Raw genomic sequence first — 20,981 nt, forward strand, 5'->3', positions numbered from 1 at the left:
GATCATCGCTGATGTTTTCAAAAACTATTTGTATAAGTATGTAAAAAAACATGTTTAACATGTCAATCTATCTAAACATATAAGTATATAATTATTCAGACAGATACTTACTCCATAACAAGAGGCTGATCTGCAAAGGTCTTGTTCAGCATGAGCCACCCACTCATATCTGCAGAAAAATGAATAGTAAAAAAAAAAATCAATGGGCTGGTCAAACTTGGCTAAACAGATTTTTAGTTAGTTCCAAGGTCAAAATGCTTTAAACAAAGTTGACTTAAAAATTGAGTTAGGCACAAATATGTCTTTAATAAATGTGAATATTGTCTTTGGGCTTTTGTACTGTACTGTACTGTACTGCAATGCAGTCTTTCTTTTCTTGTTAACAGCCTGTCTTGCAGCAGAACAAAGAATCCTTAAAAGGAGATGGACCAAATTTGATAAAAAATTTGAAATAAAACTCTAGACAGGTTTCCACTCAGGTATTTTGGATTTTGGGTTGTTATATGTTTTATTTGACAGATATAGATAAGAAATAAAAAAAAGGAATAAATACTTTTCTGTTTGTGACGCCTAAGAAACTTTGAGATTTAACAAAAAGAACAAACACCCAAAACAATTTAAATTGCTAATATATATAAACAATATATAACAATACGATATACTACACTATAGCCATTCTCACTTGAAAAGCACAAGTGGAACTAACAACATTAGTGATAGCATCACTGTCCAGCAACTCTTAAAGTTATGAGTAACATCAAGTCAAAATGGCGGCTGTTAACGGGACTACTCAACTTAAGCTTCTCTACCAATTTCCCCACTGGTCATTTGGTCCAACCAGGGTAGTAAAAGGTGTATCACAATGTATTATATTAAAATAAATTACAATTAAAAACCGACTAAACAGTATCCATATCAATATGATGTTTAGGTGTCTTAAATCATATGTGCAACTAAGAATTAGCTAAATCCTCCATCAGTGTTCTCTGGCCTCCACCCATCTTCAGCACTTATTCATGGTTAGAGCTGTACCTACCTAATGTCTGGTTGTTCCCCCAAAAGATGAAAACAGTTGTCATCTTGGAGTTCTGGATTTGAGTTGTAAGAAGGACATCCATCTGAGAGTCTCCATCATAGTCCCCAGGAACCACACCGGTGATGATGGTGTTCCTGAACACAAAGATTGTACATTAAAATCAAAACCAGTTACTGGTTACTTGCTCTCACTTTTGCTCTGCTGCTCCTAAATACACCTATTTCCTGCTTTAGAGTAAACATAACCACCCTGAGACGTGAGTCACCTCTTCAGAGCTGACAAACGAAGGGAAATTAGGACATGACATGTTACACAAAATGTGGAAATTGAATGTACTAAACATTGAAACGAAAAAAGCACTGAAAGTGATGACTTACTTTGGAAAAATGTCTTTTGTGATGTTGACTTTCGGCTTGAAGTAAGGTATTTTCGAGTCAGCCAAGAATATCACCAGTTCAGTCTCTGAAATAATAAAAAGCCAACATGTGAATAATTCATTATTAAAGATAACTTCATATCCAAAACAGTCGTTTTAAAGGAAAAATTGTAAGTATAACGTTAACCATATGGTAGACACACTGAATAGGTACATGTTTACGGAATAACAGCAGCTAATTTGTACAATATTATACATTTTACGTCGATATCCTTAAATTACATCTTGCAGTACATGTTTATAAAACACTCTAATCAATATGCACGAGCGGTTTACGTCATTTAATCCAACACAACAGAGTAACGTAAACATACGCTCTCTGATGATGAACATATCCGTCTGCTTATCGGCGTAAAAATCTCCAAACGCTGCCACCGTCCCGAAATTTTCGGCACCAAAAAGGTCGGCCGTTACATCCTGAAGAGCAAATGAGCTATAAAGTCCCCCAAAAAATAATAAAAATGCCAAAATATTGAATTTGAATATCCACATCCTTCGTCTAGTGCGGCTCCCCACAACAACATCAACTGTAATACGGCACACAGCTTTACGGCAGGGTGAAATAGCAGCTTCGTTTGATTAAATGACGCATTGAAATTAAATTTTTTTTTATTATTATTTAGATGTCTGTTGTTATATTTGTACTGTTTTAGAAATAGGTTGAAGCAATGCGCTGAAATATCGTAAAAAAATGCAGTACTATAGTTTCCTTGTTTGCGTCAGTGTCGTGTTCCCGAGGTTCCGGGTAGTTTGACAGTTGACAGATGTATCAAGCTAACGAGAATTAGCTAGAGCTTATTCGGAAGTAAAGGAGGTTACCCTTCAAAATAAAAACAGATCAAGCTAAAATAAGCACAAGAACATGATACTCCTTAATATTACGTGACATATTTTACTATAACGAATTTTATATTAAAAGAGCACATCATCTTTTTACATTTTTTCTTTATAAACTGGAGCCTTATTGCTGCTTCCGTTTTATTTTGAAGGACGACACCAGAAATCTTTAACTTTCTAGCGAGTTTGACACAGTGTAAACATGGCGAGCCTGGCAGATGTCGGCTGGAAACTCCTGGAATTCAAAGCCCGATCAAAAAGATCAGGTCAGACGTAATTATTTTTGCATGACAGCCTGCGGTGTGACACGCCCGGTTGTTTCTGTTGTGCCTGAGTGAGACTGTCTGTTTGTAAAGCCTCCGAACAAGGGGTTTAAACCGACTTGGTTTACCCTTTTAATTTGTTCACTGCAGTAACGGTGCAAGCATGAAAGGTCAGAGGTGTAAATGTGCAGCACAGAGGCTATTTTAAGAGCTTTTCACCAGGTCTCCTTACACTGTTAGTACATCTCATCCACAGTTAACTGTACTCTGTGTACTGCATGTGTTGTGAGGGCCTGCAGAAACTGGCACACTGTGCTATCCATCCACTGGTGGTAGTCAGCCTGGTATTCGAGGAAAAACAATCCAACGAAAAAGCTTAAAGGGTTGTTTTATCTACTATCCAAAAGATAAAAACATCACAATCACTGTTATATGTCAAAACATGTAGGAATGTCATTGTTTTAAGTGGTAAAATATCCATGACCAGGTCTTTCTAAACTCACAGACACATTACAAACACATTATAAACATTATAAAAGAGGGACTGCAGTGATTGTAAATGTAGTCAGCTGTCATGCTTGTAGTTTTCTTGGCTGTAGCATCATTTTTGCTGTGCAAAATAAATATTTCACAACATTGTTCTTCCATAAATCATCTAGTATAATAACTGCTGTAGTTTGGGAATCATGTAGGCAGCTTGTAAACAGAAGTTATGCAAAGATTTTAGCCGTGGCAGAATGATAAATCAGGCCGATTAATGTAATTTTGAAATAACAGGAACAGATCAATGCCTCTGTCAGGGGGCCCAATTTGTATATTATTTTTTTTAATTTTTTTAATTTAAAATAATGCACTGCTGACAGTGCAGGTTTGCTTAAGCAGAGACAATACAAATAATTACAGTGTTAAATACAGTGCCAATCAAAAGTTTGGACACCTCCTTCTTATTCAATAGTTTTCTTTATTTGTATTATGTTGTTATTGTCGATTAATATTAAAGACACCAAAACTATGAAGGAACACATATGGAAATATGTAGTAAACAAAAAAAGTGAAAAAAACAAAAAACAGAATATGTTTTATATTTTAAATTCTTCAAAGTAGCCACCTTTTGTTTTGATGGTCTCAAACACATTAAGAAGAAACTCCACAAATTAACTCTTGGCTACTTCAAAGAATCTAAAATCTAAAACATATTCATATCCTATTTTTACTACATAATTCTATATTTGTTCTAATTTTGATGTCTTCAGTGTTAATCTATGTTGAAAATAATAAAAATGAAGAAAAACCATTGAATAAGAAGGTGTGTCAAAACTCTTGACTAGTACTGTATATATTGTAAACAAACAAACAAACACAACAACAAAAACATTACATCAGCATTACATATTGGTCATCAGCTGCCCCGCTCTCTAAATATTGGCACTGACCATTGAAAAACTCAGTCGGCCATTAGATCTTAGAGAAACTATTATGACTCAGAGAGACTATAATGACTTTTCTATTAATTAAAACAGCAATATTATCACGGCAGTGCAGCAATCTGAGCCCATAGCTTGAGGAGAATGTTATGGAGCATAAATGGCAAAAATCATTCAAGTGCTGTCATAATCTACTGGTGTAGTGATTCTGCTCGAGTCCTTTTCATAATGACTTTTCCATCATATAGTAATTCATTATGACTCTGCATCTCTCAGGGGTTAAAATAACCTTAGCAAATATAATGCATTGTAATTTCTTGCATGTCGTTCATCATCATCATCATTACCCAGGTTGTAATTCATTGTTGATTATGCATGTCTAAAATCTAACTCTGTGCTACTAACTCCTTCCTGTGAATTGCTGTAGATTTGTGATTTAGCTGAGAGAGACGATTGGCCTTAATTTCACCTTTTGAGAATGGCTGCTTCAGTGGCTGCGAAAGCCCAGCCTCTTCGGAAAGTTCACAGAGTTGGTAAGTAGTGGCAGCATATCTGACAGTCAGCCTCACACAGAAGGCCATAGAGGACACGGGTAACGATCACAAGAAAATCATTTAGTTATCTGTAGACATGAGAGGATTGTTATAGGTTATAATCTAACTATTTTATGATTACAGTTGATGATGTTTTCATTTAATATGTTGTCACCTGAAAAATCACAATTGGTTATTTTTATCATCTTTTTCATCATCTTCTTTTTTCAAGTGGACATACAGTACAGGCCAAAAGTTTGGACACACCTTCTCATTCAATGTTTTTCCTTTATTTTCATGACTATTGATATGGTAAATTCATCAAAACTATTAATGAACACACGTGGAATTATGTACTTAACAAAAAAGTGTGAAATAACTGAAAACATGTCTTATATTCTCGTAAGCAAAGGGTGGTTACTTTGAGGAATCTAAAATACAAGACATGTTTTCAGTTATTTCACACTTTTTTTGTTAAGTACATAATTCCATATGTGTTCATTCATAGTTTTGATGCCTTCAGTGAGAATCTACAATGTAAATAGTCATGAAAATAAAGAAAAACGCATTGAATGAGATGGGTGTGTCCAAACTTTTGGCCTGTACTGTATGTATTTTGATGTATTATTTCTTACTGGTTACTTTATTCCTTGATTAAAAGGCAACCAGCCATGTTGACAGTTACACACTCTTACTGACTTGGGTTTTTGGCAATACTTATAAACTGAAATATAGGATTTTGTCTTGGTATAAATCCAGTGCAGCTCTTCTTTTACAGTGGTGCACCTTTCCCTGTTTTTACAGAGTTACTTATTTGAATATGTTGATAAAAATGGTAAATATATATTTAGTTGTTTTCGTTGTGGCAGTGCACTACAACACATTCGATTCAATTTATTTTGGTCTAATTTGTTTTATTTACGTATACATATATTAAATATGTGTGAATGAGTTTTAATAGTATATGAAGTGCCCTTATGTTATATCAGAGTTGATTTAATTTAATCAAATTTATTTTTAATTATTCATTATTTTGAAACGACATGCATTTATTTATTATTTATTTCATGTATCCTTTTTTACTTTTTATTGATCCCTGTTTTATTTTTTTAAAACTTGTTTTTCAGTTGTTATATTTACAGCTCAAAAAAATCCATGTTAAACGTTTTTTTTAAAGTCTAATATATGCTGTTTCCAAAGTCAGTAAGTAACACTCTTAAATATTCGCGATCTCAATATTGACAAAAATAATAGGGATTTTATTTTTGCCATAATCGAGCAGCCCTAGGATAATATTGCTCATAATCTGTGTCTTATGTTGGTTTAGCTTCATGAATAATCTTCTTGTTCCTCCAAGTAACACAAAATGAATGTACTGTATTAATGAGGTCATATAGGCTACTGCATGTATTATAGTGTTAGAGGTCTGCATCACTGTAGTTAGTCATGGGATTGTTTTAAACCAGCCAAACGCCTGTCTGATCTCATGTTAGAAATTAAAATTGGAATATTTCACTTCCTCTATGCTCTTTTAAAGTGTTATCTTTAAAAGAGATGGATTGGCTTTGTCCCCTGCAACTTTTAAGCTGATGAAAATTATGCTAATTTCAGCCAGAATGTGAATTTTTTCAGTACCTGTGGTATTGACCCAAGGTCGAACCTATTAAAATGCAAATCTCAGCAAAGGGAAAAGTGTCTGAAAATAGAGAAAGTCTAACAGATGGGGGTTTCCCTCAAACTCTCTCTCTCTCCCAGCTCAGGGAAAAAATGTCAGGAAATATCTGGTGGCGAGTCACATTACCATTTGAATTTTTAGCTCTGGGCCTGAATATTGTTTTGTTTGCTGAGGCCTTTGTGATGCAGTGTGTTGCAGTGAAAAACAGTTTTTACTGATGGCATGTCTATTGTGTTTTTCTCTGGTTGTTTTTTTTGTCTGCTTTTTACTTTCACTCATAATTGGACAAAAGAGAATTTGATGAAAAGATGAAGTATTGACAGGCAGTAGAACTTTTCAATTACCATATTGGAATATATCAACTATTTTTTTCAAGGCTGAAAATACTGAAGAGTCACCATGTGACTGGATAAAAAACATTGACTCCTTTCAGTTTTTCACCTAATGATCATAAATATAAGGGAGACATTTTTAGGACTTTTCACATTGGTGTTAGCACCGTTACAGTACAATGACTGCACAGGCACTGTACAATTCGGAGTGCTTGACTCTGTGTAGTGCAACAGTGTACTTTTTACTCATTTACATTTATTAGATAACATTAGTTACTACACTTTGCAGATTTAGATTGTTAATAGAAACTATATGCTCATATATGTATTGTTATAGATGAAACCATCCAGTGGTATACAAAATAGTTGTAATAAGCTCCACCTTTACCAGATGCAACATTATAATTATGATCCAATAATATAAAATAGAGTATATTGTTCTGCAAAATGAGAACTTTTACTTTTGGTACTTGACATATATTTTTGATTCAAATGCATATGTACTTTTACTGAAGTAAGATGTGGAAGATATGATTTTTACTTGTGCCAGAGTATCTTTACACTGTATTATTGCTACACTTACTTAGTTAGTTAAACATCTGAGTACTTCTTCCACCACTGCACTTATAAAGTGTGTATGTAACGGATGTGTTCTTCCTCAGGTTCCATCTATGAACCTCTAAAGTTGTCCATTCTCCAGCGTGAGGATGAGCCCCTTTGGGAGAAGCTAGACCGCTACTACAATGCCGGTAAGTACACGTATTCATACTATCAATAGTATGAGGCACCTTATATTACTGCTGCAGGTACGAAATACAAGATATCTGAAACAATGACGCTGTCGTTAGCAGTTTTACCAAGTGCAGCATGTGTGATTACACTCGCAAGTTGTTTGAAATACTGTGTTCCAGAAAATTTTCTCTTCTAAAACACGAGCCCACCAACAACAATGGCCACACTGTTGAGCTAATGTATGCGGCCGTAAAGCTGGCAGTTGTTTTGTCATTGCCAATAGGCTGAAATTGCAGCCTTGGGTGTAGTGATTACATCTTTCAGACAGACAGTATTGTTTAGAGAGAAATTGTTATCGGTCGGCAAGATAAAAGCGAGGCATGGGGGTTCCCGGGTGTTACAGAAGCAGAAACAATCACCCAGCATGCACTGACCTGAATTTAATTCCACACAAAGGTGTCCTGACTTGACTTAGCTTGGCACTGCACTCAGCTGGTCGTGTTTGTTATAGGGGAGTTGTTGAGGGATCCTGTGGGAGCCGCTGTGCTAGATAATCTTACTGTTTGGTCAGGGTTTTTTAGTCTTCACAGCCATCTTCACAGCACTGCGTCTGCACTGGAGAAAGGTCTGGCTGCCCCCTGTACCAAAAATGCTCCTGTTTGTTTGTATTTCTTTTGACCAATCATAATCGTTTTGGAGGCGCTACACCCCAGACGTCTAGCAGTGACAAATAGTGGAGACAGTGTAAGTGGAGGAGAATGCTGCATGAGACATGCAACCATTGGCAGAGCCTACATCCAGTAAAACTTCTTCTATCAACCAAGATAACATTGTTCAATAAGAACAAACACTATCAGTATGCACCGTCAACTTTCCTGGTTAATGGTAGAGTACAGGTTGGCGTGCAATACAACAATTTTTTTTAGAAACACTGTCTATTCTTTTCAACCTGTTTTCTTATATAACCAAATTGTCAGATGTGATCAGGTTCATTCTTATGTGACAAGGTCAGCTAATGGTGGTCAGATGATGTTACCATGTCCAAAATCAAATGCCTTAAAGAGAACAGTTATTTATCGTGCTATCAGTTATTGGAATAATTGCCCACTGAATATTCGTGAACTGAATAGTAAAGTATCTTTTAATTATTACTTGAGAATGCACTATTTAAATTTGTGAGTAGTGAATTAACATATTTACTGTATGAAAGTGAGAATTAATGTAATAGATATGAATGTAATAACTTATTCGGAATGATTTCTGATGTATATAATAATGTCTACAATGTTTAATTGTTAAGTGATTTTTGTTTTGTCTTGTGGACCCCAGGAAGACTAGCTCGTCCCACTTTTGGTGACAGCTAATGGGGATCTTTTTAACAATAAACAATAAACAATAAGGACGTGGTATTAATAGAGAATCATGTCATGTTAAGTTTAAAGGCATCCGCCAAATCAGAAAATACATTTTTTTTTCCTCTTACTTGTTGTGCTATTTATCACTCTACATCTCTTGTTTTGGTTTGAATTGCTTCTGTTGAGTGTTGAGAGATATTGACCGTAGAGATGCCTTCTCTCAAATATATTGAAACTCTATGGCAAGTAGATTATGGTGCTTAAAGTGACACAAATACATTTGATGTCTCTTTTTAAAAATAATGACCTGGTTACTCAAGATAATCCACAGACTTTGTTGTGAGCAGTTTCATGTAGGAACCATTTTTTCTCTTCTGACCTACACTAATATCTCCAACACTTGGCAATTTCAATCAAAACTATATAGATTAATAAATAGCACCTTCCTCTCACTACAGGTGAGAAGAAACTATTTATTTTATTTTATTTTATTTTATTTTAGGATGACTGTCCCTTTACGTTAGTTAAAACATTTATTGTTATAACTAATATTTACTATAACACTGGATTGTTGCGCATCACAAAATAAAACTACATACACAAGTACACTCGTAGAAATAATGGGCTGAATTTGCACCTTTAGGGTTACAAAGGCTTGTCACTGGGGCAGCACCCTCTAAGGTACAGCTGTTGACATAGGCTTCTGCTGTATGCATCTTTTTGGCCCCTTAAAACATAATTAGCTGAAGTCCAATTAAAAAAAAAACCCTTAGGGTGCATTCATGTAGATTGTCCCCTGGGGGACAGAAAGTGATTCTGACTGTAGCCCTATTTCTGATATCAAGGTATCTTTTTAAGGTGAAAAAGGTGCATATATATGATTCCAAGCCAAAAACAAGGGTACAATACAACAGCTATACCTTAAAGGGTAGTGCCCCAGTGATAAATTGTACCCCTAAAGGTACTAATTCAGCCCATTCTTTCTGAGTGTATGTAGAGACTAAATATTTACACAAACTTTTAAGTGCAACTGTTTTTCAAGATTCAAGATTATTTTCATACACAAAATAAACAAAATATTGCCTATCCCCAGCTCCAATCAGTGCATTAAAAGACTAAGAGTAATACATATTTAAAATTCTCCACCCCCCAAAAAACAAACAAACTTGAAAATATTCCAGACACACAGTTAAGTAGCAGAGCTGTCACACTAAACATGATAGTTAGCAGCTGAAGAAAAGTGCGTTTGTGACCACTTGAAGTGCCAAAAATTAGTGTCCATGGGTAAAGTGCTGTTTCTTGTTGACAGGTGCTTAGTTTGTGTGTGAAGGGAGGGGACACAGTCCATTCACCATCTCCACAAAGCTTGTGGAAAGAAGCTGTTCAGTATCTTGCTGGATCTGCAGCAGATGCCCCTGTCCCTCCCTAGATGGCAGGAGGGAGAGAAGGCCGTGGGAGGGGTGGTGAGGGTCCTCAATGATGGAGGTAGCTCTGCTGGTAGAGCTCCATCAGGAAGGAGAGCGGCACCAATGATCTTGCTGGCTGTCTTCAATTCCTGTTTAGCAGCTCCCGAACAAGGAAGTGAAGCTGTGGGTCAGGTTGCTTTAAATGGTGCACCTGAAGATGGTGGTGAGGTGAAGAGTGGAAAGACGTGCCTTTCTGAGTCTCCGCAGGTGGAGGAGCTGCTGCTGGGCTTTTTTGGTGACTGTTGCATTGTTGATGCCGGAGGTCAGGGCGTCAGCTAAGTGATTCACAGAAACTTCATGTTGCTGACCCTCTCCACAGCCCCATTATCAATACTCAGCAGTGTGTGATGGTGTTTGCCAGCCCTCCTGAAGTCAATCACCATCTTTTTTGTTGTGTCCACATTGAGGACTCTGCCCCCCGCTGTGAGCTGCTGGACCTCCGTCCTCTATGAGACCCACCGCCGCCATGTCGTCGGCAAACATGACGATATGGTTGGTGCTGAGTCTGGTAGTGCAGTGTGAGCAGACTGAACAGCAGGGGGCTCAGGATGCAGCCTAGGGGTGAGCCTGTGCTCTCTGCGATGGTATTTGATGTGTGACTGCCCACCCTGACTGCCTGCTGCCGCTGAGTGAGAAAGTTGAGGTCTCAGTTGCAGCTGCCAGTGTCCACCTCGAGCAGCCTCAGCGTTACCACGTCCCAGCTGTTGTGGGATGAAAGTATTAAATGCTGAGCTGAAGTTGATGAAGAGGATCCTGGCATACACTGCAAAAAAAGCCAACTTGTATTTTTTGGTGATTTAAGTTGGCAAAACTTGGAAATATAAATTATTGACATTTAGGACAATAATGTAAGTTAGCACAACAAAGGAAGCCAGTTGTCTGCTCAAAAACAAGTTTGTGAGTTGTTGTTACTTATATCTTTATGTTGGGGTTCACAACAAGGGACAATAGTTCTGCTAACTCTTATTTCTTTGTTGTGAAATGCGGGAAAGCGTTGAAATTCGGTCATTAGCGAAAGCTAGTGGCTAACTGATGCTAGCGGCTAACTGATGCTAGTGGCGCTGCTTGTTACAGCCTTACAGCTACAAGAGTAGCCATTAGCATATCAATGCTAACTCAAAATTGTGGTCGCAATATTAGCTGACATTTCATAGCGGCGTTACAATCGTGCCAATTCAGCACATTGTAGAAGTTAGCAGAAGTAAGGATTAAAAGTTATAACAATGTAAAATTATAAGTTAAAAAATCTGAATTCAGAGTTGAGCAAACTCGAAAACAAAACTTAAAATATTTAGTTTAATTGTCCAACTTAAAATTGTATCGAAGTTTTGAGTTCACCCAACTCTTCTTTTTTTGCAGTGTAGGTGTTCTCGCTCTCTAGGTGTGACAGTGTAAGGTTGTGGCGATATCGTCATGGTCATGGTTGGTTCTGTGAGCAAACTGTTGGGTCTCCAGCTTTGCAGGGAGACGCCTGACGTCAGACAGACGTCCCCAGTCAGCCATGGTTTCTGATTGGCACACCTCTTGATGGTTTTACTGTCACTTCAGCAATGCATTTATTGACGTAGCCAATGACAATTCTGTGAATGAATGTAAGTCAGTAACACTGTCATATGTTGCTGCCTCTCTGAAAATGTCCCACTGTGTTGTCTCAAAACAGTCTTGCAGCGCTGGCATAGCTTCCTGTGGCCATATTGTTGAATTCTTTGACCACTGTTTCACCCTGGGTCTGTATGCTGGTGTGAGCACAGTAGCCAAGTTGCCTATATGTCATTAAAGACTATATGAGTCACACCAGGTCTAGTGTGTTGTGTACTTCACTGAAGCATGGCCTGTTTAAAATGAAATGTAAAGGAATATGGTCAACACACCAGACCAACACTTGTTTAAAATGCAGTTTTAAAATGTAAACTCTGCCAAAAATATGTTGGGTTGGTTCTCATAATCTTTATTTTCCCACTCTTTTATACTACATGCATACTACAAACCTTAAAGCACCTCAAATAAAGATATTATTAGAATAAACCACACTTACATTTACAAAAAGTGGTCTCAAATCACAAGTTTGAAAATAGCTAGTTGTCGCTAAGAACTAAGGAAGGACACAAACATGATCGATGGATGATGATGGATTTACCACTAGCCACTGGAATCCAATTCAGGTGATGTTTCTGGCATGTGTAATCAGTGAAGTAGTCTCCAGCCTCCCCGCAGGAGAGATAAATACACATTAGTACTGATTACTAAATTACCTGCAGCTGTGACTGCAGCGCTGTGCCAGCCACTGCTACCTCCCAGTACACATAAAGAAATTATCATCAACTGCCACACAGCTAAACATGTAGCTTCCTATATTTCAGACTTCATTGTAATCGCCCCTTTGGAAATAATAAAGAGAAGAAAAAAATGCTTTAATTTAGTAGTAAGATTCCATTAAAACATTTTTTAAATTTGATATGAAATATTGCTGTCTTAATGTTTGACTGTCAGCCAGAAGGTTAAACACCACATTTGACAGCAATGTGCTATCATTTCAGATTTGGTGCAATGCCAGTGTAATCACCATAAAGGGAAATCTGTTTGTTTAATGATAGACCTGTCTCGTGTCAGAGGTTTTGACTTGTCATATCATAAAAGCACAGATGTAACTAATAGTATTAATGATGGCTCTGTTCCACTTTTGAATGCCAGTGAGCCATCATGCACAACAGCAAGGCTCTGGCACTGCCACACCTAAACTGAATGCAGCCGTTATTAATCTTGTTAGTTACACCTGTGTTTGACAAGTCAAAGGCCGCGTTCAGACTGCAGGCGAATCTGATTCAAATCAGATTCCTACTCAAATACGATTTTTAGGGCTGACTGTCCACACTGTTTTTATCAAGTGTCAAAATCGGATATGGCTCTGTTTAGACTGGGCCACATCATTGACTGATCTGACAGGTTGCTATAGTAACGGCGTCAGACGTCATATAATTGCGACAGCGACAAGAACTAAAGCAACAAACATGATGGAGGCAGGTCACCTCAGTATATTGGCCTTATCTCTGTCCAGTAGAGGTGCAGAACATCTCAGACGCACCAGGGGAGAAACCGGGCGGATGGACGCCCCCGTCGGGCCGCATGAGTCGGGCGCGGCTGCCGGTGGACACCTCGTTTCGGCGCTGCCGGCGCTATGCGTGCCGCGGAGAGTGACGTCACGGACAGTCAAAACCGAATCTGAAACTACCTCCCAAAGGTGGTTTCGATCCGGTTTGCAAAAATCGGATTTCATGTGATTTGTGACTGTTCAGACTTCAAAAGAGCCATCCAGTTCCAATCTGGATGGGCTAAAAATCGGATTTTGGCTGGCAGTCTGAACGCAGCCAAAAAGTCTGCTGTGGGAATGGCCTATATCCACGTGGTCTGTGACTGAGCCTCGGTTGGAGGAAGTGTGGCTGGAGGAAGAGAAGAAGTAGGTGAAGCAGAGATGTTAGATAAGGTGTTACACTATAAAAGACACTGTATATCTTTTGTGTTTGTTTTGATGACAAACCAGATTCTCAATCAATAAGTTAAATCATACAAGTGGAGCCGCAGACCAACAGAGGGTAAAAGCCAAACACACCACCTCTTCGAATCAGATCAAGTTGGGTTTAGTGTGCAGAAGACGGGATCATGTGCTGCCTCTGGCTCTGTGTGGCTGTTAGAGTCTGGTATTACAGCTCAGGATGCTGTCCCTAAGGATCAGTGCTGATTTTGCCACTGTGGACATAAGCTTAGCTTTTCTCAGTGGCTTTGTTAAAGTAACAGAAATGTACTCTACAGTACAGCAGGACAATCTGTTCATGCTCTTAGGAGGAATTTCTGAGCCTTTTGAGTTGTTGTTTGTTCCTCTTGAAGACAATTATGTATAATGATACATGTCAAGTAAGCTTTTGTCTGTTTTTGTGCACAGTTGTGTGTGTAGTTCTAGGAATCAGATGTACTAATAAAGACTCATAACCCACGTCAGGCCTGTTTGGAGCTCTCCAGTGCTTCTGTGACATTTGAGTGAGAGACCTTCCATTGATGGAGCAGCATGTCCCTATGTTTTTACAAGAGGGAGTACTTGAGGATAATGGCTCAGATAGTCAGAGTGAGGTGGAACTGTGAAAGGAAAAAAATGATTGCTGCACTCTCGGTCATGCACCAGGCAGAAGTTAGTTTGATAATCACCAGCTGACTCGTGTTTTACCCAACAGAGTGTAGTTAAAGTTAAACTGGACTTTTATCAATACTGTAGCTCTGCGTTCTTTGCATCAATTATTGTGATCAGACAAGAGTGCTTGGAACAGGGGTCAGTGTTGGTCACACCACACCATGTTGCAGTTTCACAGGCTGTGATTCTGTGTGTTTGAAATGTTCAACAGACACCTGTTCTCTTCCTGCAGTCCCACAATAGCTTCTCTTACCAATCCTGCATCTCGTGGGAGTTAAAAAACTACGTTGCTTACTCCGACTTGTGTTGACTGGATTGGTGCTGACTGATTGCTGGATATTAAACAGTTGAAGGGCGACAAGTCATGAATGGAGTCTAAATTAAAGGGGACATGTGATGATGGCAAAACTCACTTTTTCAGTAGTTGTCCACATATATTGGTGCCTATCAAGCCCCAAACTGTGAAATTAAACAACCCAAGTCAGGTTTTTGTGAGCTGCCTGTCAGAAAACATGACATTCAACAAGCCATTTAGATTTGGCTCCTCTTCCTATGCGGGGTCATAAAATATACCACCCCCCATTTTAGTATGTCTACCCACGGCTTGAGAACAAACATAGCCATATAAGCCGTATATTTCTCACAAGCCAAAGACCAGAGTGGGCTTTTTTCGGGAAGGGAGCCTAAATAATTAGACCACAGACTGTATATAGAGATGGGAAAACGCATGTCCAAGTCAAGACCTACTATACGTTGGGGCCGTCAGGTCGTCCAAACTCACAGAGAAGTGCAGCGATACAGAACGTGCAGGAGTGAATGACAGGAGTAGGTTAGATGCTAGATGCTAGAAGCCCCTTATATTATGGTGCAATAAATCATCACGAGACAACCTTTTACCTTCCAACAAGATCTCCAACCTACGTGACAGAATAGGTTGTCTGTCAATACCACCCAAAACAACCAGTATACATCATTATACGTACACGTATAGTTCGCTGTTGTAAAAAAAAAAAAAAAGCTACAGTTTTGTTGAAAATTGGCTACAGAACCAATTCTCTAGGTTTTGGGCAAAATACGTCCTGGTTTGGCGCATAAAAAGACAGTTTAAAAAGTGAAGAAATGCACTTAAATGCCAGAAATGAAGTTGTTACAAAGATGTGACTATTAAAAGGGACACAGAATGTGTTTAGACTTGGTGTTATGATGTGTCTTGGGTGATCGGGTGGACAGATGAGACACATTGCCGTTTACACTTGTGTGTGTTTCATGCGTCTCCAGGGTGTCCAGCTGACCACTTGTGTTCGGATTTCGTAACTTCCTCATAGAAGGTAAAATTGCCCCGTGCACATTTATTATATAACCTGGGTATACCCATACTGCTTTGCGCGCTCAATTTCATTTTCGAACTGGTGGTCAAATGGATCCTAGAACACCTTGAAAAGTTGTTTGAGTGATTCGATCATAATGCGTCTTGGACCCTGTTAATACTTGCATTTAGAGCTGACCACTTGTGATCCAGTCCCCCAAGACGCATTCTAAAGCCAAGTGGAAATGGAGTCACTGTTACGTATAAACCTGGTGTGACAGAGCCTTTTCTATCGCCGCCCTCTCCCTCTGGAAGTCTCTCCCCAAAAACAGACTGCTCAGATCCACCCACATTCAAAAAACTCCTCAAAACTCGCCTCTTCAGAACTGCTTTTAATGTGTGAGCTTTGTTGTTGATTTTAATTTTATTTTATCTTTAACTGCATTTTAACTGTTTTAACTGTAAAGCGTCTTTGTGTACCCTGAAAAGCGCTCTATAAATACAATTTATTATTATTATTATTATTATTATTATTGTTGTTGTTGTTGTTGTTATTATTATTATTATTTTGTTTTCACATAGGACACAAAAGCTGTTGTTCTGGGTCAAGGTATTTTTCAAGGCTGTTACTGTACTTTATAAGGCAGAAGACTATTTGACTGATGTTCATGATATTAAAGTCACAACATATTCTGCAGAAAACAACGTCAAACTGATATGAATTTCAAAAAGGCTATAAACAGTGGAAAAGAAAAACAACATTTATGGAGACAAAAAACACAGAAGAATCACAGCTCTGGGTCAGGATTTGGCTCAGGCAGGCAGATTTACTTAAGACTTCATAAAGTAGAGCTTTTGCCAGCAGTAAACAGTAAAACGGCATCTTGCTGCCTCTAACTCAGGTGTGGATTGAGGGATTGTTAATGCGTCCTGTGTGGAAGGGTCTGTTCCAGGCTGGATGCACCGTTTTCTCACATGAACACACTTCTGGCAGATATGACACAGCCCATTGGTCTGCCCTGATGAAGACAGGGCAGCTTGTGTGTGTGTGTGTGTGTGTGTGCTCCTCTGTCAGTTAGTGTGTGTGTTATATGCTATACAGTGTATGGTTATATGCCAGCAGTGTATGGTTGCTGGGTATTCATTAGTCTGTGTGTTTTGAAAAAAAAAAAAAAAGACAGAAGACAATAAGCAGAGCTTAGTGTGCAACAGGTGTAGCTCTCAGTTGGAACTGATTTGCTGCTATCAGCGAGCGCAGCGTAGCCCCCAGCATCAGCTGCGTTAAAACCCCATAGATTCACGGAGAAAAGCCTCCGCCAGATTGCAGTATGTCGAAAACGCGGCGTTGAACATTGGGCTTGTTTAATTGTTGTGTTGGGTGGCGGCTGGAAGCGCTTGTCCAATTCTAGCGGGGAACAAAGCCAACATTGTTATCGCCGGCACCCAGACCTGCCTGCCAATATACCTGCTTTCTTTCACTTTCAGGGAGGAAAAGAGGTGGAGAGGGGGTGAGGTTGGGGTGACAATGACAAATCAAACCAGTTACAATTTTCCTCCTTTCTTTTTCCTTGTTGTTGTGTTGCAAAGCCGCCCCCAGCTGTATTAAGCATACAATGCTGTTGTGATAGGGGACTTGTTTTCCGTTATCAAGAGTGAAAGTTTACCTCCATCTCTCATAGTTCATCACTCCATCATCTCGCCCCCCCACCACCGTCTCTCTTTTCCTCCACTCTTCTTTCATTCCCTCACCTCTCTATGGTTTCTTATTTATGTGGCAATGTGGTCACACTCCATTGACTCCTTCCTGATAATACTGGAGGCAGAAGGCGCGATCGCTCTGCCGTCTGGCTCACACCGATTAAGGAATGGAAAAAATATGTTGTTTTTTTCTTCTTTTTATAGTCATTATGAGCTTGTTGCAAAAACATAAGGTTGCCAGGCTGTTTTTTTTTCTTCGCTTTGTTTTTCATTTGTGCTATTCTTTCCTTCTGTCTCTTTTGATTTTATTTATTTATCTTTTTGTTAGTTATTTATTTATTTGATTTGATTGCACTACCTTGCAGTGTCAACACTATGTTTGTATTGAAGCAATTAAATTACAAGATAAAGTACAATACACATACATACAATAAAGCACGAGAATAAAAAGTTGCTTTAATTGTGTTAATAAGTGCAATCTAACTATGAATATCAAAACAGACCAGACAGTATGTAAAAGTACTATGTGGTTTTAAGAAACAGACTCAGGAGACGAGGAGGTTAGGAGTCTTTGCTGAAAAACAGGTGGTCATACAGATAGCATGAGTTAACTACAGATGTCTGTAAAACATAATGGGACTGTGCATAGATGCTGACTTGGGTTAAACTGTGTAGATATACACTGTAAAAAAAATCTGTTTAATTTACGGTAAAATACCGGCAGCTGTGGTTGCCAGAACATCACCGTAAAAAATACAGTGAGCGTATGTAAATGTAAATATCAGCAAAAACTGTAATTTATACTGAATAATCCCGTTACTTTTAGGATAATTGTGTCATCGTGGTATTTCTCCATTAACTTTACATGAAAAATTTATATTTTTACAGCAAAACTGTGTGTTTTCTACAGTTTATGGTGGTAGAATTTAAAGTTTTTTACTATTCTTTGATTGACAGTAATTAAAAGTATCTGCTACGGTGATGTACAATGTTTAATTTTACAACCTATTTCTGATGCAAATTGACAGTGTTTTACTGTTATTTCTACAAACATTTTTTACAGTGTAAGGTCTGATGGAATCATATTGTGAAGTGACTGCATGTTCCACATGGCTACTTAATATTCACATTGGATGGGTGACCATGATCATAGTGTCTGCAGGCAGCGTACCTTATGTGTATATGATGAACTTGGATGCAAGAAATGTCATATGTAAAATAAATTTAACAACAAATAGCAAGTTAAGTACACACTATGATCATGGTCACCCATCCGACGTGAATATTAAGTAGCCATGTGGAACACACAGTCTCTTCACAATATGATTTAATCCGACCTTATATCTACACTGTTTAACCCATGTTGGCGCATATGCACAGTGCCATTATGTTTTACATAACTTTGTAGTTAACTAATAAGGTAAAACATTTTGTTTATGCTACATTTTGCTGACTTTCACTTCCCTTTGATCGTGTGTCAAGCAATTCCCTCAAAACAGCCTAATAAAGCCTTACATTTATTCTTAGATTTATTCTCATGTCGCTTCGGGGGCTCTGTAGAAATTCACTGTTTTTTGTCATAAAAGTTAAAAGTTAAACATAATAATTTAAGCTTTAAGGTGAGTTAGGTGCTGCTTTTTGAGAAGCTAGGCTAAACATCATGTCTTCGCTTTAGCTCTCTACTTTGCTTGAGCTGTTTATTAATCTCCTCTCCTCATCTCACTCTCGGAAAGAAAGCAAATCAGCATATTTCCCCCCAAAAAATAAACTATTCTTTTATTAAGTGAGCTGCTGCTACTATGTCAGCATATTTGTCGTCAGGTTTTATGGCCGCTGCATTTGTTTTTCGTTCAATAGCACCTCATGTCACAGATGTTATATTGCAGGAAACATTATGACAGCGTCAGCAGGAGTAGACAGAGAAGTTATTGTTGAGACTGGCACGAATGGTGAATATTACAGTTTGTGTATTTCCATTTTTTCCCCTGTAGCATCTGCTGTGGTACTGTACAGATATAATCTTACTCTTTCATCTCTTATTTTTTTTTCTCTTTTCAATCTATCTCTCTGAATTTTTTTTCTTTCTCATCATCTTCTCTCATTTTCTCCACCCTGTCGGCGCGGTGAAATGGCCCATTGTAAAAGAGCAGACTGTGTGCGTCTGAGACATTAGCTGCTGATTTAGTGGGACATTAGCTTGATGGATGTCTTGGCAGAAAACTCCCAACAACAGTTGATTTGCATCCAGAGAAAGTTGCAGGCTGAGAACAACGTTCAGCACGCTCATCGTTTATGTTCTGCGTCTAATGATGACTTCCACAGAAGTGTTTTGCAGAAGATGAAACCTCGAGTCCTTTACACTTCCAGATTGAGTGGTATCAAAGCTCCGCAACTCATTTCATCCCAGGCTTTTTTTGTGAAATACATTTCGCATAAATACATATTATACAGATGGATTTTTTTAACCTCTGAATTTCGTTGCAACCTTCATAGAAATGAATTACTGCTTTTAACTTACTTGAGTTTTTGTAGATGATAATATATTCATCTTTGTGAAAACTAGAGTTTACTTTTAATACTTTTATTGCTATGGAGTTTTACAGTAAATTTAAAATACCTGCTGAAATGTCAATCGAATTTTATAAATTCTTAGACAAGGTAATTAATAGATAAATAGATTTTACATTTTCTTTTATATAAATGTCCTTTTTTAAGCAGTAACAACTGCAATTATGACCATTGATGTACATATTTAAGTCACTTACATACTTATCATGTTATAAAATTAAAAGTTTTATGATATAAGAATAAGTTCACAATTCACCATGAAACATTACATATTATAACAGTACACTGTAGTATATCAATAGGTTTGTATGTCATAATAAGTTCAAAATATCTTGTCATCATATGAAACGTTTCATGTTCAACATGATATCTTATTATTATAACGTTAAACTTTGATTCTGATGTGTTTTTTATTTTTGGCGTGGAGGCACGTTGCTTTGATAATGACAAACCCCTCTGTAAAAAACTCCAGAATATCTAGATGGAAATGAAACAGGACAGTTTGGTGTATATAAGTTCTATTGAAGTGGAGATTTCTGGCTCAGAGTTTAAGAAAAAACTCATAGATGTCTTGAAACGTCCCCAGTTGACTGGTTCCATTCAGACAATTATATATGACAAGTCTTTTAAAACCGTATGTTTGAATATGCAAATTAACATTAAAATGCTTACTTCTGGTGAATTTGAAATTTGAATTTGTAAGTGTAATAAACCACATGTGTATTTTGGATTTTTCCTTTCTACTCGTCTGGAAAAAAAGCAAAGCAAAATAGCTCAACATATTAAAACTGACCAGTGCATGAAAAATAATGTCTTTGCCTGTAAGATTTGTGATTTACAAGACAGACAGCATTTGAAGGTAGCATACCAGCATGTGATACATTTGTGTCTAGTGAATGCTATGACCAATACATGTAACAGCTTCTTACCACTAATGTAGCTGCAGTCAAAATTAGCCTGTACCCAAAGGCACTGTCCTATTACTGGTTCCAAATCCAGATGAATCTGGACTGTGTTTGTGTGTGTGTGTCCGTATGTCTAAGCATGTGTGTTTACACTTCATTTACTCTATGCAGAGACCAAGTGTCCTTACAAGGGCACAGAAATGAATAAATCATTTGTCATTGCACATGTGCTACT

General features: G+C 37.9%; 2 protein-coding genes across 5 annotated transcripts in view; one reads left to right on the forward strand and one right to left on the reverse strand.

The window, feature by feature from the left end:
• Window positions 1-2,085, reverse strand: part of itfg1 (integrin alpha FG-GAP repeat containing 1) — a 168,529-nt gene extending 166,444 nt beyond the window's left edge. The window contains exons 1-4 of the mRNA XM_059351179.1: window positions 1,787-2,085; window positions 1,414-1,498; window positions 1,037-1,170; window positions 112-169 (exon numbers count right to left, since the gene is read on the reverse strand). Of these exons, the coding sequence (XP_059207162.1) occupies window positions 112-169; window positions 1,037-1,170; window positions 1,414-1,498; window positions 1,787-1,964 (455 nt within the window). The 5' untranslated portion in view covers window positions 1,965-2,085. The remainder of the gene's footprint in view (window positions 1-111; window positions 170-1,036; window positions 1,171-1,413; window positions 1,499-1,786) is intronic.
• A 369-nt stretch (window positions 2,086-2,454) lies between these two features.
• The window catches only part of phkb (phosphorylase kinase, beta), a 133,786-nt gene continuing 115,259 nt past the window's right edge, over window positions 2,455-20,981 (forward strand). For 2 of the 4 annotated variants that reach the window (XM_059351105.1, XM_059351113.1), the window contains exons 1-2: window positions 2,512-2,575; window positions 7,199-7,285. In XM_059351105.1, coding sequence (XP_059207088.1) covers window positions 2,512-2,575; window positions 7,199-7,285 — 151 coding nt within the window. Of the gene's footprint in view, window positions 2,576-3,897; window positions 4,530-7,198; window positions 7,286-20,981 lie in introns of those variants that run through there. The other 2 variants (XM_059351122.1, XM_059351131.1) reach the window with 2 other exon arrangements.

The sequence above is a fragment of the Centropristis striata genome, chromosome 2 (assembly GCF_030273125.1).
Source record: "Centropristis striata isolate RG_2023a ecotype Rhode Island chromosome 2, C.striata_1.0, whole genome shotgun sequence".
Taxonomy (NCBI): domain Eukaryota; kingdom Metazoa; phylum Chordata; class Actinopteri; order Perciformes; family Serranidae; genus Centropristis; species Centropristis striata.